Source organism: Suricata suricatta, chromosome 6 (assembly GCF_006229205.1).
Source record: "Suricata suricatta isolate VVHF042 chromosome 6, meerkat_22Aug2017_6uvM2_HiC, whole genome shotgun sequence".
Classification (NCBI taxonomy): domain Eukaryota; kingdom Metazoa; phylum Chordata; class Mammalia; order Carnivora; family Herpestidae; genus Suricata; species Suricata suricatta.
Window position 1 is genome coordinate 49,094,420 of NC_043705.1, and position 13,529 is coordinate 49,107,948.

At 39.6% G+C, this 13,529-nt stretch overlaps 1 protein-coding gene across 1 annotated transcript; it reads left to right on the forward strand.

Moving 5' to 3' along the window:
• The first annotated feature begins 3,684 nt into the window (after positions 1-3,684).
• Positions 3,685-13,218, forward strand: MRPS36 (mitochondrial ribosomal protein S36). Its single transcript, XM_029942382.1, has 4 exons — positions 3,685-3,808; positions 10,638-10,701; positions 12,245-12,432; positions 12,958-13,218. Exons 1-4 carry the CDS (start codon positions 3,767-3,769, stop codon positions 12,973-12,975), a joined length of 312 nt encoding a protein of 103 aa, XP_029798242.1. The 5' UTR covers positions 3,685-3,766; the 3' UTR covers positions 12,976-13,218.
• Positions 13,219-13,529: the final 311 nt, after the last annotated feature.

Sequence of the window (13,529 nt, forward strand, 5' to 3'; positions counted from 1 at the left end):
AAGGGAGACCTGGGTGGCTCAGTTGGTTGAGCATCCAACTCTTGATGTCAGCTCAGGTAGTGATCTTGTGGTCATGAGGTTGAGCACTGTGTTGTCTCCATGCACAGGGCATGGGGCCTGCTTGGGATTCTCTATCTCCCCCTCTCTCTACTCCTCCTCTGCTCACACTTGCTTTGTCTCTCTCAAAATAAATAAACATTTAAAAAATACATAATACAAGAAGGAGAATCGGGGCACCTGGGTGGCTCAGTCGGTTGAGCATCTGACTTCAGCTCAGGTCATGATCTCACAGTTTGTGGGTTTGGGCTGACAGCTTGGAGCTTGGAGTCTGGAGCCTACTTCAGATTCTGTGTCTCTCTTTCTCTCGGTCCCTCCCCTGCTCACTGTCTCTCAAAATAAAGACATAAAAAAATTTAAAAAGGGGTGCCTGGGTGGCTCAGTCGGTTAAGCATCTGGCTTCAGCTCAGGTCATGATCTCACAGTCCATGGGTTCCAGCCCCGCATCAGGCTCTGTGCTGACAGCTTAGAGCCTGGAGCCTGCTTCAGATTCTGTGTCTCCCTCTCTCTGTGCCCCTTACCTGCTCACGCTCTCTCTGTGTCTCAAAAATAAATAAAACATTTTTTAAAAATTAAAAAAAAAAGCAGAATCAGTTGGTGCAGTCCAGATCTATGAAAATAGCCAAATAAAAACATTGAGGGTATAGACAAAAATTGCAGTCTGAGTGAGGTAAGTAATCAAATGAGCTGATAACAGATCTGATGGTGGCTGATAAACAATGAGCAGTAGTAGGAAGAGAAGACAGGATTTAGGGGTTAAGGTAATTTGCTGTTTCCACTTTAAATACTTTTATCATCTTCATCCTACAGAGATATATCCAGAAGGGAGTTGGATTAGAATTCTGTGAAGGGGTTTGAATGTCAACATTTAGAAATGAACCCACAGTAGAGAAAAGTCATATTTTCCTGGCTGACTCCCCCAAACAAAATCCATACCAATATGACCAGTAATTTGCACTGCATTTGACATTTTCTGAATTTATCACCAGGTATTCCGAGAAAACTGTTATGTATGTGAGGACTTGGAAAGGTTTTTTTTTTTTTTAATGTTAATTTGTTTTTGAGAGAGAGAGAGCGAGAGAGAGCGAGCATGAGATGGGGAGGAGCATAGAGAGAGGCAGACACAGAATCCAAAGGAGATTCCAGGCTCTGAGCTGTTAGTGCAGAGCCTGACACAGGGCTTGAACCCCTGAGCCATGATATCATAACCTGAGCCAAAGTTGGATACCCAATCAACTGAACCATCCAGGAACCCTAGAAAGTTTATTTTTAAAAACTTTGGTTTTTTAAATAAAAAAATGTTATGTTATGTTATTTATTTATTTATTTATTTTTGAGAGAGAGAGATTTTCCACAGGGGAGTTGCAGAGAGGGAGACACAGAATCCGAAGCAGACTCCAGGCCTCAAGTTGTCAGCACAGAGTCTGACAAGGGGCTTGAATCAACAAACCATGAGATCATGCCCTGAGGTGAGGTCGACGCTTAACTGACTGAGCCACCCAGGCACCCCTGGAAAGTTAATTTTTAATAAAAGCTCTAAATCATGGGAATTATTTGCCCATATTTATTTCTTAAATACTGTCATATCGAAAAATTTAAAATGTTTATTTAGAAAAGTAACCAAGAAAGTCTGTGTCTTTTAAATGACTTCGGAGTGAGAATCTGATGTAGATATTTACAAAGAAACTCTGTACTAAAAATCTAAGCTTCTGCTGCTTTTCAGCTTTTTTTGTTTTTTTAGCTGTATTGAGGTCATTGACAAAGTTGTAAGACACTGAAAGTGTACAACATGATTTGATAAACATTGTGAAGAGATCCCCACACTTGAGTTAACACCTTGTCTCACATATACCTTCTTTTTTCTTTCTTTTCTTTCTTTTTTTTATTGAGAATATTTGAAGTTCCACTTAGCAAATTTCAGTTATACAATACAGTTTTACCTACTATAGTCACAACTTTTGAGCTTTAAGAACTGTTATCTGTTTTCAGCAGTGATGACTTGAAACAATTTTTAAAAGTTAAGTGTATTTGTTTTGAGAGAGGAGAGAGAGAATCCCAAGCAGGCTCCATGCTGTCAGTGCAGACCCTAATGGGGGCTCCATCTCACAAACTATGAGATCATGGCTTGAGCCAAAATTAAGAGGTGGATGCTTAACAAACTGAAATACACAGGTGCCCCAAAACAATTTATTTGAATAGGCTTTATTTTTTAGAGATTTAGGTTCACTGCAAAATTGAAAAAAAGTAGAGTTCCCATATGCGTACTGCTCCTACACATCCACAGCCTTCCTCACTAACGCCATTCTTTCTCATATGGTATATTTGTTAACAATTGAACCTATAGTAACATGTCATTATCACTCAAAGGTAGTACATTCTATGGATTTTAACATGTATAACGACACATACTTAACATTATAATATTATAGAATAGTTTCACTGTCCTAAAAACCACTGTGCTCTGCCTATTTGTCCCTGGCAATCATTTATCCTGTTACTGTCTCCATAATTTTGCCTCTTCCAGGATGTCATATAGTTGGAGTCATTCAGTATGTACGTTTTCAAATACCATCTTTTGGTTGCACCAACAATGTGAGTGCCTCTCTTTCTACAGCAGCCCCAGAATGCGTTACCAAATTATGTATGTTGACCAGCTTGATGGTTAAAATAGTGTTTCAGCATAGTTTAAATTTTATTAGGATGGCCCATTTTGGGGCTTGGTAAAGTATTTCTAAAACGATTCCCAGATTCAGAAGCCATTGACCTAGGTCCTCAAAACAAATGTGTCACTGTATTTAAAGTTGCTTATGGCTACATTACCTATAAAATTATGTTGAATAGCCACAGCATATCATGTGTTAGAAATATAACATAAACATTAAAGTTCACCACAAATTTTAATGTAATTTTGAGGGAATAATACGGAGGACTTATGTTTCAAAAAGAAAAATGAACTTTTTGGGCGCTTGGGTGGCCCAGTTGGTTAAGCGACCAACTTTGGCTCAGGTCATGATCTGACTGCTTGTGGGTTCAAGTGCCGTGGCGGGATCTGTGCTGACAGCTGCTTTGGATTCTGTCTCCCTCTCCCTCTTCCCCTCCCCGCTCACACTCTGTGTCTTTCTCAAAAATAAACAGACATTAAAAAACAATTTAAAAATATGAACTTTTGAGTTCTCATACTGGAATCGGCCAGCAGTTTAATATCAGGACTAACGGCAGAGAAAACAAGATCATATCAAGTAATGCCAGTAAGTGAGAGAATAAGAGGTAGCCTTGTGCAGACCCGGAATTAACTACTCTGAGTTTGCCACTAACTCCCAAGTTTAATGAACTTGTTGAGGAAGCCATATGACTTTGTATTACCTATTTGGTTTCAGACTAAATTTTGGATTCTACTTTAAATAGAAACTGACTATCTGGAAAGGAAATGACCCTAGTTTACTCTTAGGCTGATGAGCAAAACAAACCCAACATCACAAACCTTCGCCTGCAAAACAATACAATGGAAAGCACGTGGGGCAGTTTCCGGGCGGGAATTGAGGCGGGGCGGGGTAAGGGTGGGCTGGCTACGCAGTGGAGGAGGATCCTGCCCCAGCGCACGCTCGCTCCTCCTCCATGACATCACAGATAGGGCCCGCCCCTGGCTGCCCAGGTCTCCTGTTATCTCTGCAGCTAACTAGCGACCCGGAAGCTGCCCCATCTCGGGGTCATGATGGGCAGCAAGATGGCGTCTGCCAGCAGAGTCGTTCAGGTAAGGAAATTTGGTCACTTTTCCGCACCGTGGGCAGTAGGGATGGTGCTGATTGTAGCGAAGGTGCTGGGGAGAAAGGGCGGTGGCGGAGGCTGCGCGGTGACCGCGGCCCTGGCTAGCGCCAGCGGCGCCGCCCGTAGATATGTGTAAAAATTGGACCCAGAACCCATTGAGTCCGGCAGGTAGCTGGACACCAGAGTTTAGATTTCCAGCCAGGCCTCAGGAGTGCAGTGTATCAGCACGTAGGCAAAGATTGCTTCGCAGTCTGAAGACTGTGCTCTGGCAGGACCTCAGTAACCCTCTTAGGAGCCTGCGGGCTAGGCTGCCCGGGCAATAGTCTTGGCCAATCGGCGTCTCGTATTGTATGTGGTGTCCCGCGTCAGCCAATCGGAAGGAAGGCGGTAACGGCGCGTGGAAGGAAGCGAACCTTGCATCTGACCCAGTGTCCCTTCAAGGTCTTGGGAATGGCCAGAGAACTGGCCTCGCTGGCCGACTCGTCACCCCGGGGTCTGTTCTTCCTCACTAGTACAAGTGTGTGGTTACAGGCTGGATGGGGGCTGTTGGAGGGGGGAAAATACATAATATTATTCAAGTTTGTCTGTAGTATATGTTTTATTGTTTCCCAAGGGTTTGGTTTTTTTTTTTTTTTCCCGAGTTTGGATTCGTAGCTAGAGGAACTTTGTTAATCCACACATCAATTATTAACTCCTGGTAGCTTTAGTATTTGCTTCTTCAGTTGTGATCGTTAACTTAAATAGGACTGGTAACGTTGGTATATAAAGGGACACAACTTCCACTTTTGTGGCTGTTTTACACAATCTCATTGCAACTCTGGAAGTGCATTGTATGATTTGTAACTTTGATATAAGAAGTGCATTTCCCTTTGTACAAATACATGTCTTTAAAAGACCTTTTCTTAAGTTTTCTCAGGAAAGATAATCCTAGATCTTAGCCTTGGTCCCATTGCATAATGATCCCATTATTCATTCAGTAGATAGTTAGTGAGCATTAACTAATTAAAGGTAATGTGAGGACAAGGAAAACATCTGACAAAGGACTGGTTGGTATCTTTAATGTATAACCGTACATGTTCATAATATATAGGTCAATTTTAAAATGGGTTAAAAGTTGAAACTGCACAAAAGAAGATATACAAGTGAACAATAAGCCTGTGAAAAGATGTTCAACATCATTACTTACCAGGAAAATACAAATTAAAACCAGTAAATACTACTACCTCCACCAAAATTACTCACAGTTTAAAAGTTGGCAGTACCAAAAGGTGTTGACACTGTGAAGCACCTGAAACCCTCATCCCTTCCTGGTAGGGGTGTAAATGGAATAGCCACTCTGGAAAACTGTTTTCCTAGTCTCTCATAGTTAAACATACTTCCCTATGATGCAGTTTTACTTACAGGTTTATTCCCAAGAGACATGAGTACATATACCTACAAAGAGACTTACATAAAAATGTCTGTAGCCACTTTATTCCATAATGACCCCCAAATCAGAAACAATCAAATGTCCATTAGCAGGCTAAGCAGATTGTGGTAGATTTCTTAACATGGAATAGTACACAGCAATTAACTACTAACTACTGATTTAAAAAAAAAAAAAGATACTGAGAGACACACAGTAAGGAATGGTCGGTCTTCCTCCAACAGAGCTGCAAAGACTTGTACGCATATTCATACTACAAAGTGATTTTTGCTAACATAATGGAATAGTTACATATAACCTTGGCAAAATTTACTGAGTGCTTCTGTGCCAGGTCTGTACTCCATGTTGGGACTACAGTACCCACAAGACAGTCATGGTGCCTCACTAGAGCTTGGAATTTGGCTCTAATCCATACTTAATAGTATTTCAGCAAACTGGCACAAACTGATGGGAATTCACAAGGCATGGTGTCAGTATTAAGTAGAGAAATTTGGCTGGACTATATATTCAGAAATAGTTTTAGAAGAATAAGTTATAGGGGCGCTGGGTGGCTTAGTCAAACTCTCTACAAATGTATGTACTCATTTGCTCAGTCCTACAATAGAAACAACATGGTTTCAAAATTGCTATATTTATACAACTGCCGCCACCAACATACTAAATAAAAAGTTCAAGTTTTCTTAATATTGTATTTATTATTATTATTTTCCCCCTCCTTCCCCCCCCCCCTTAGTTATGTTACCCAGCTGATACACAGAATTGCTTCTTTGGGGCATGTGGGTGGCCCAGTTGGTTAAGTGTTGACTGTGACTCAGATCATGGTCTCAAGGTTCCTGAGTCTGAGCATCACATCAGACCCACTGACAGTGTAGAACCTGCTTTGGATCCTCTGTCTCCCTCTCTTTCTGCCTGTCTTCTGCACACACTCTCTCCCTCAAAGTAAACATAAAAAAAAAAAAAAAAGGAATTGCTTGTGTTTACATTTAAAGTTTAAAATTAAAAAAAATTATTTATTTTTGAGAGAGAGAAAAAGTGAGTGGGGAAGGGGCAGAGGGAAACAGAGACAGGATTCTGATGTGGGGCTTAAACTCTGAAAGCGTGAGATCATGACCTGAGCTGAATTCAGACACTTAACCAACTGAGCCATCCAGGTGCCTCTACATTAGAGTTCAAAAGCAAATTTGGGGGGCACTTCAATGGCTCAGTCATTTGAGCCTCCAGCTTTGGCTCAGGTAATGATCTCCTGGTTCATGAATTAGAGCCCCTTGTCGGGCTCTGTGCTGACAGCTGAGAGCCTGGAACCTGCTTCAGATTCTGTGTCTCCCTCTCTCCCTCTACAAGTCGTGTTCTGTCTGTACCTCTCTTTCAAAAATGAATAAACATTAAAAAAATTTTTTTTAAAGCAAAGATTGAGGGGGAAGGGGGAGGGGGGAAAAGAGGTGGTAGTGATGGTGGAGGGCACTTAAGGGGAAGAGCACTGGGTGTTGTATGGAAAACAATTTGTCAATAAAATATTATGGAAAAATAAAAATAAAAAAATAAAGCAAAGATTGAGGTGTCTGGGTGGCTCAGTCAGTTAAATGTCCCAATTCTTGATCTCAGCTCAGGTGTTAATCTCAGGGTTGTGAGTTCAGGCTCTGTACTGGGCATGAAGCCTACTTAAAAAATTTTTTTTTAATTTAAAAAGACAAAAAGCAGGTTTTGATAGAGGATTTGGAGCATAAGTATTAGATGGTATTAAAGAATTATTTTTAATTTGTCAATTGTGGTAAAATGTATTGAGATTATTGTTTGACAGCAGTCTTCATGTTAGTGATATATATGGAAGGTATTAACAGGTGAGAAGAGAGGGTTGGGATTTGTTTAATGGAAGAAGGGGTGATGAATTAAGATTGACTCTGTTACTGTTGAAATTGTGTAATGTTTACCAGGGTTTATTATAGTGCTTACTCTACTCATATATTTAGAAAATGCCTTTTAATAGAGGACACCAGGGAAACCTAACAGTTCAGTCAGTTAAGCATCCAACTCCTGATTTCAGTTCAAGTTATGATCTTGCAGGTCATGGGTTTGAGCCCCAAGTCTGGCTCTGCGCTGACATTGTGGAGCCTGCTTGGGATTCTCTTTCTCCCTCTTTCTGTTGCTCCTCTGTTTGCTCATACACATGTGCTCTCTCTCAAAATTAATAAACTTAAAAAAAAAAAAAGGAGACACCAAACAGTGTGAAAATTCAATCTGTCACGGCATATTACATCATATTTTTAAGTGTGCAAAAACATTGCTAAAATGGACTTTTTCTCTCTTGTGTATGTATGATTGTTTAAGTGTGTGTATACATACTCACATACCTGTACACTTAATCCTATCTTACAAATGGTCTCTATTCACCCATTTGGCAGGTGTTTCATAGACATTTAACTATGTACCAGGCACTACTGCAGAAGTGCTAGTTGCCTGACTCTGCCCTCTGTGTTCTTTTTTTTTTAATAGTTATTGTCAAATTGGTTTCCATATAACACCCAGTGCTCTTCCCCACAAGTGCCCTTCTCCATTACCACCACCTCTCTTCCCAGCATTTTTTTTTTAAACTTTTAATATTTATTTTTGAAAGAGAGAGAGAGAGAGACAGCATGAGCAGGGCAGGGGCAGAGAGAGAGGGAGACACAGAATCTGAAGCAGGCCCCAGGCTTCAAGTTGTCAGCACAGAGCCCAACACGGAGCTTGAACTTAGACCACGAGACCATGACCTGAACCAACACTGGACACCCAACCCACTGAACCACCCAGGTTCCCTGTGGAATCAGGAAAGCTTTTCAGAGGGGAGTGATATATGAGCTGTTTCACAAGATAAGCAGTCAAATGAAAGCAAAGGCATGGAGGTGGGTAGGACTGGGGATAGATTTCCCGGCAGAGAACACAAGCTATAGATTGAATGGAGGTGGAAATGACGTGATGAATAGGGAACAGAAAAGTGCTTCAAAATACCTCGAGTAAAAGATGCAGAAGACAGGTGAGAAGTGAGGCTGGAGAGGGAAGAGAGGCAGATCAGGATGGGCCTAGTGAAAGGCAAATATGAGTTTGAAGCTTATCCTGAAAGCTGGAACATTTTTAAAGCTTTTGTATGGGGTATTGATAGTGGATGAATAGAACATTCTTTGAAGAAGCTTGGCTATGAAAAGGAAGAAATAGTTAATAGAGGGAGAATTGGATTTTGGTTTGGTTTGGTTTTGAGAGAGAGAGAGAGTGTATAAGCAGAGAAGAGGAGAGAGGGAGAATCCTAAGCAGGCTTCTTGCCCAAAATGGAACTGGACATGGGGCTCGTTCTCACAGATTGACACACAGTGTGACATTAGAGTTTTCTGTTTTACCATTAAAGACTTAACTGTGTGCTTATGCTGAGGGAGACAACTCTATTCCAGTATTTTCTCACAGGAGCACAATTATAGTGGGGTTTTCAGGCCAGTCCCAACAAGTCTATGTATATCTGTACTAATATAGGGGCACCTGGGTGGCTCTGTCGGTTAAGTGTCCGACTTCAGCTCATGTCATGATCTCCTAGTTCGTGAGTTCCAGCCCTGCTTCAGATTCTGTGTCTCCTTCTGTCTCTGCCCCTCCCCTGCTCGCACTTTCTCTCTTTCAAAAATAAATAAACATTAAACAATTTTTATGACAATAAACTACTTAAAAAAAAGAAAAAAATTTTAAATAAAATGTATAATATATAGTATATATACACAAATATTTTGCAGATAAACGCATACCTTAATATCACTAGTTACAGAGCAACTTATAGATTACTTTAGTTGAAAACAGTGCTGTTCACTAGAGTCTTAGCATATAACATTTCATGCTGAAAGGTCCATTTAAGTTTCTCTCTAGCAGGGGTTATAGGTGGTTCAGTTGGTTAAGTGTCTGACTCTTGATTTCGGTTCAGGTCATGATCTCATGGTTTGTGAGATTAAGCCCCATGTCTGGCTGTGTGCTGACAGCACAAAGCCTGCTTGAGATTCTCTGTGCCCCTCCCATGATTGTGCACTCTCTTTCTCAAAATAAATAAACTTAAAACAAAAAGTTCCTCTATAACATTATGTAGAATTTTAGGGATAAAGCATTAATACCCCTGCAAATACCTATTTTAAAAATAAGGGGCACCTCAGTGGCACACTGTCTGACTTGAGGTTTGTGAGTTTGAGCCCCACATAGGGCTCTGTACTGATAGCTCAGAGCCTGGAGCCTGCTTCATATTCTGTGTCTCTTGCACTCTTTGCCCCTCCCCGGCTCATGCTCTGTCTCTCTCTCTCTTCTCTCTCTCTCAAGAAAATAAACAATATAAATTACAATAAATAAATTAATATGCGCAAACATGTTTTTCTCTGAGTTTAAGAAAAAGACTAAAAGGGCCAACAAATGTTTAATCTGTTTTTTGTAGGTTTGGGGATTATAGTCTGTGTTTTCTTATTTGTGCTTTTCACCATTTCTTCCAAATTTTTTACACAGATCATGTGTTATTTATAGTCAGAAAAAGTATTTTCTTAATTCTTTTTGTTTGTTTGTTTTTTAGGTTTGTTTATGTACTTAGAGAGCTCATGAGCAGGGGAGGGGCAGAGAGAGAGGGAGAGAGAGAATCTCAAGCAAGCTCCAGGCTGTCTGCATACAATCACATGAAGTGTGAGATCATGACCTGAGCCAAAATCAAGAGTGGAACACTCAACTGACTGAGCCCACCCAGTCTCCCCTAAATTTCCTAATCTTCAATATGCTTTTTATCCTTTTCTACACTGCTAGATAATTGACCATGGTAGGAAAACAGCATTCAATACAACTCAGGAAACTTCTAATTCTTACCCAGCAGCAGGGCAATATACAAGTCATGCAACATAAAATCTGTATCATCTTTTTCATATGGTTGTTTTGAGGTCACTTGGTAGTATAGTAAAATGTCTTATAATGTGTCAAGTCCAAAGTTACTATGACGAGTAGATAAGATAAATTAATAGTTCATAGACCAGCTTTCCTGGTTGGGAAAGAGTATGGTTAAAGTTGCCTTCGGTCGCCTGGGTGGCTCAGTCGGTTAGGCCTCCGTCTCGGGCTCAGGTCAGATCTCACGTTCGTGGGTTCGAGCCCCGCATCAGGCTCTGTGCTGACAGCCAACTCAGAGCCTGGAGCTTGCTTCCGGTTCTGTGTCTCCTTCTCTCTCTGCCCCTCCTCCTCTCATGCTCTGTCTCTCTCTGTATTAAAAATAAATAAAACATTAAAAAAAAGTTGCCTTCAAATATTAAGTTTTGTTTTATCAAAGGTATCTATGAAGTTCAGTACATTGTTTTTTGTAGAGTTAATGAGTTTAGTGCTTCATCTTTTTTTTTTTTCATATACTTTATTTTTCTTTCAGGTAGTCAAGCCACATACTCCATTAATAAGATTCCCTGACAGAAGAGACAATCCTAAACCCAATGGTAAGTTGTATTCTAGACTTTTTAAAAATTATGTACAGACATATTTATACGTGAATATTCTATTCTAGGCATTATTTCTCATTTTAACATCAGGGAAACCATTATAGCTTAGATCAAAATCATCTATTACGTTGCATGTGTAGAAATTCACTTATTATTACCTCCATTTAAAAAGGTGGTTACGCAAGAGAACATGTCTCTGAATTTTTAAGCGCTTATTTGTAAGTAATCTCTACATCCACTGTGGGGTTTGAACTCACAACCCCGAGATCAAGAGTTGTGTGCTACACCAATTGAACCAGCCAGGCACCCTGTCTCTAAATTTTTAATGATACTGTGATTATACAGGGAAATTTTTGTTCTTTCTTTTCTTCTGTTCTTTATTTAAAAGATTCTCTTGTGCTTACATTAGAGAGATTGTGAGGCACAGCAGCTATTCCTATATTTTTCTCCCATCGAACTTTCTTTTCTTTCATTGAAAATCAGTCCCTAGGTAGAGACTGCCTTAGACCTGAGCAATCATTGCTTATAAAGTAATTGAAGATTCTGAACAAGTCCTGTTTTCCTCTAACCCCTCACTTTTACCACATCCTTTGTCCCTGTTGTTTTTAATTAATTCCAATATAGTTAACTTGCAATGTACAATATATTCAACAGTTCTATACATTACTCAGTGATCATTATGATTGTCCCTGTTTTTATTATATTTACTCTTTAATTCAGGGAGGAGCTGAACAAGTCTTATAGGGATATTTTTAACTTACTGTAACTTTTTAAAAGTGTTTATTCATTTTTGAGAGAGAGAGAGAGGGTGAGTGGGAGAGGGGCAGAGAGAGACGAAGACACAGAATTGAAGCAGGCTTCAGGCTCCGTGCTGTCAGCACAGAGCTCAGTGCAGGGCTTGAACCCACAAACCATAGGATGATGACCTGAACCACCCAGATGCCCCTAACTTATTGTAACTATTAAAGAATTAAGATATAGGTGATAAATGGGGTGCCTTAATGGCTCAGTCGGTTAAGTGTGTGACTTTGGCTCAGGTCATGATCTCACAGTTATGAGTTTGAGCCCCGCATTAGGCTTTCTGCTATCAGTGCAGAGCCCACTACAGATCCTCTGTCCCCTCCCTCTTTGCCCCTCCCCTGCTGATGCGTGTGTGCTCTCTTTCTCTCTCAAAAAGAAATAAACATTAAACAAGAATACAGGTGAAAAGTATAAAGTATATACCAACTTTCTTATTCCCTATTATATTACCTGTAAATGCCACATGACAAAATTTATGTAGATTATTAATAAGGGTTAAACTCCACCTAGAAATGTTACTTTTTTACAAATTTGTTCAGTTTAGTAATTCATTAACTTAAAGCTTCTTCCTTATTTGTTTAAAAAGAACTTTATGAAATTATATATAGCTACCTAGTAATACCTTTTAGAATTATACTTAGCATTTGAAGAATGACTTGATTACTCAATAATAGATACTTCAAAATAGTATTTTAAGACACCTGAACAATTATGTCTCTAATTACATTTTCTTTTTCAGTATCAGAAATTTTGAGATCAGCAGGACTACCATCTCACTCTTCTTCAATTTCACAGCATTCTAAGGGAAGTACATCACCAGATTTGCTGATGCATCAGGGTCCACCAGACACTGCAGAAATAATAAAAACATTACCTCAGAAATACAGAAGGAAGCTTGTGTCTCAAGAAGAAATGGAATTTATCCAAGTATGTCATGGCTCTTAAACATAGTACTGTGTAAAACACCTTAACAGTTTTTGGCTTTTGGAATTTCATATGCTGATTTACTTGCTTTTTTCCATTGCCTTGTTATGGTGGGTCCACAGCTAAGACCAAGATAGGTAGGTCAGGATTATGAGAAATAAAAATGTATAAGCCCTCAGTAAAAGTACCTGAAGAAATATATGTATAAAATTAAAATATGATAAGTAGCAATAGCTATAACCACATGAAAAAAAACTTCAGTAGAGTCCTTGGTAATTTTTCAGTGTGAAGGGCTTATGAGACCAAGAAATTTGAGCATCAGCAATCAAGGTCAACCTGGAGTCCCTTGCCGATCAGAAATTATTTACAACATTGATACACGTGCCTAAGAGCAATGAAAAACTGAAATTGTTTTTTAACACCTGAAGATCATTTGCTTAAAATGGTGTAAATTTATATAGTGTCAATGAAAACATTTCTGCTATACATTTAATACCTAATCTTTTTGCTTTATTTTTTTCTTTTCAGCGTGGAGGTCCGGAATAATCACTGACAGTGTGGCTGCTGTTTGTCATCAGACAAAAGAATAGTCTTAACAATAAAGGACTTCCAAAATGGCACATGAGAAATTATGCATTAAACAACTTGAATAAGTAATCTGTCAAAAAAAAAAGAAATAGGAAATTTAGATGGACACTTGTATCTCCTAATATATGTATGTTGGTCAGCTTCTCCACAAGCTTACCTAATTGTTTATATACTTATTAAAGTATACATTTTTAAATGTTAGCCTATCAATTTACTCTTGATTATCAAGTATTATTAGTGTTGAGCTATTAAAAGCACACAATATCTAGTAAACTGTCATAGGTTTCCCATAATTTCACTTTTGTTTGTTTCCTTCCTCCCTTCCTTCCTTCCTTCTGGACATACGCAAGTTGGGGAGGGGCAGAGGGAGAGAGAGAATCTTCAGCAGGCTCCAACTCCAAGCTCAGTTTGGAGCCTGATGTGGGGCTCAGTCTCATGACCGTGAAATTATGACCTGAGCTGAAATCAAGAGTTGGAAGCTTAAACGACTGAGCCACCCAGGCACTCCTCAG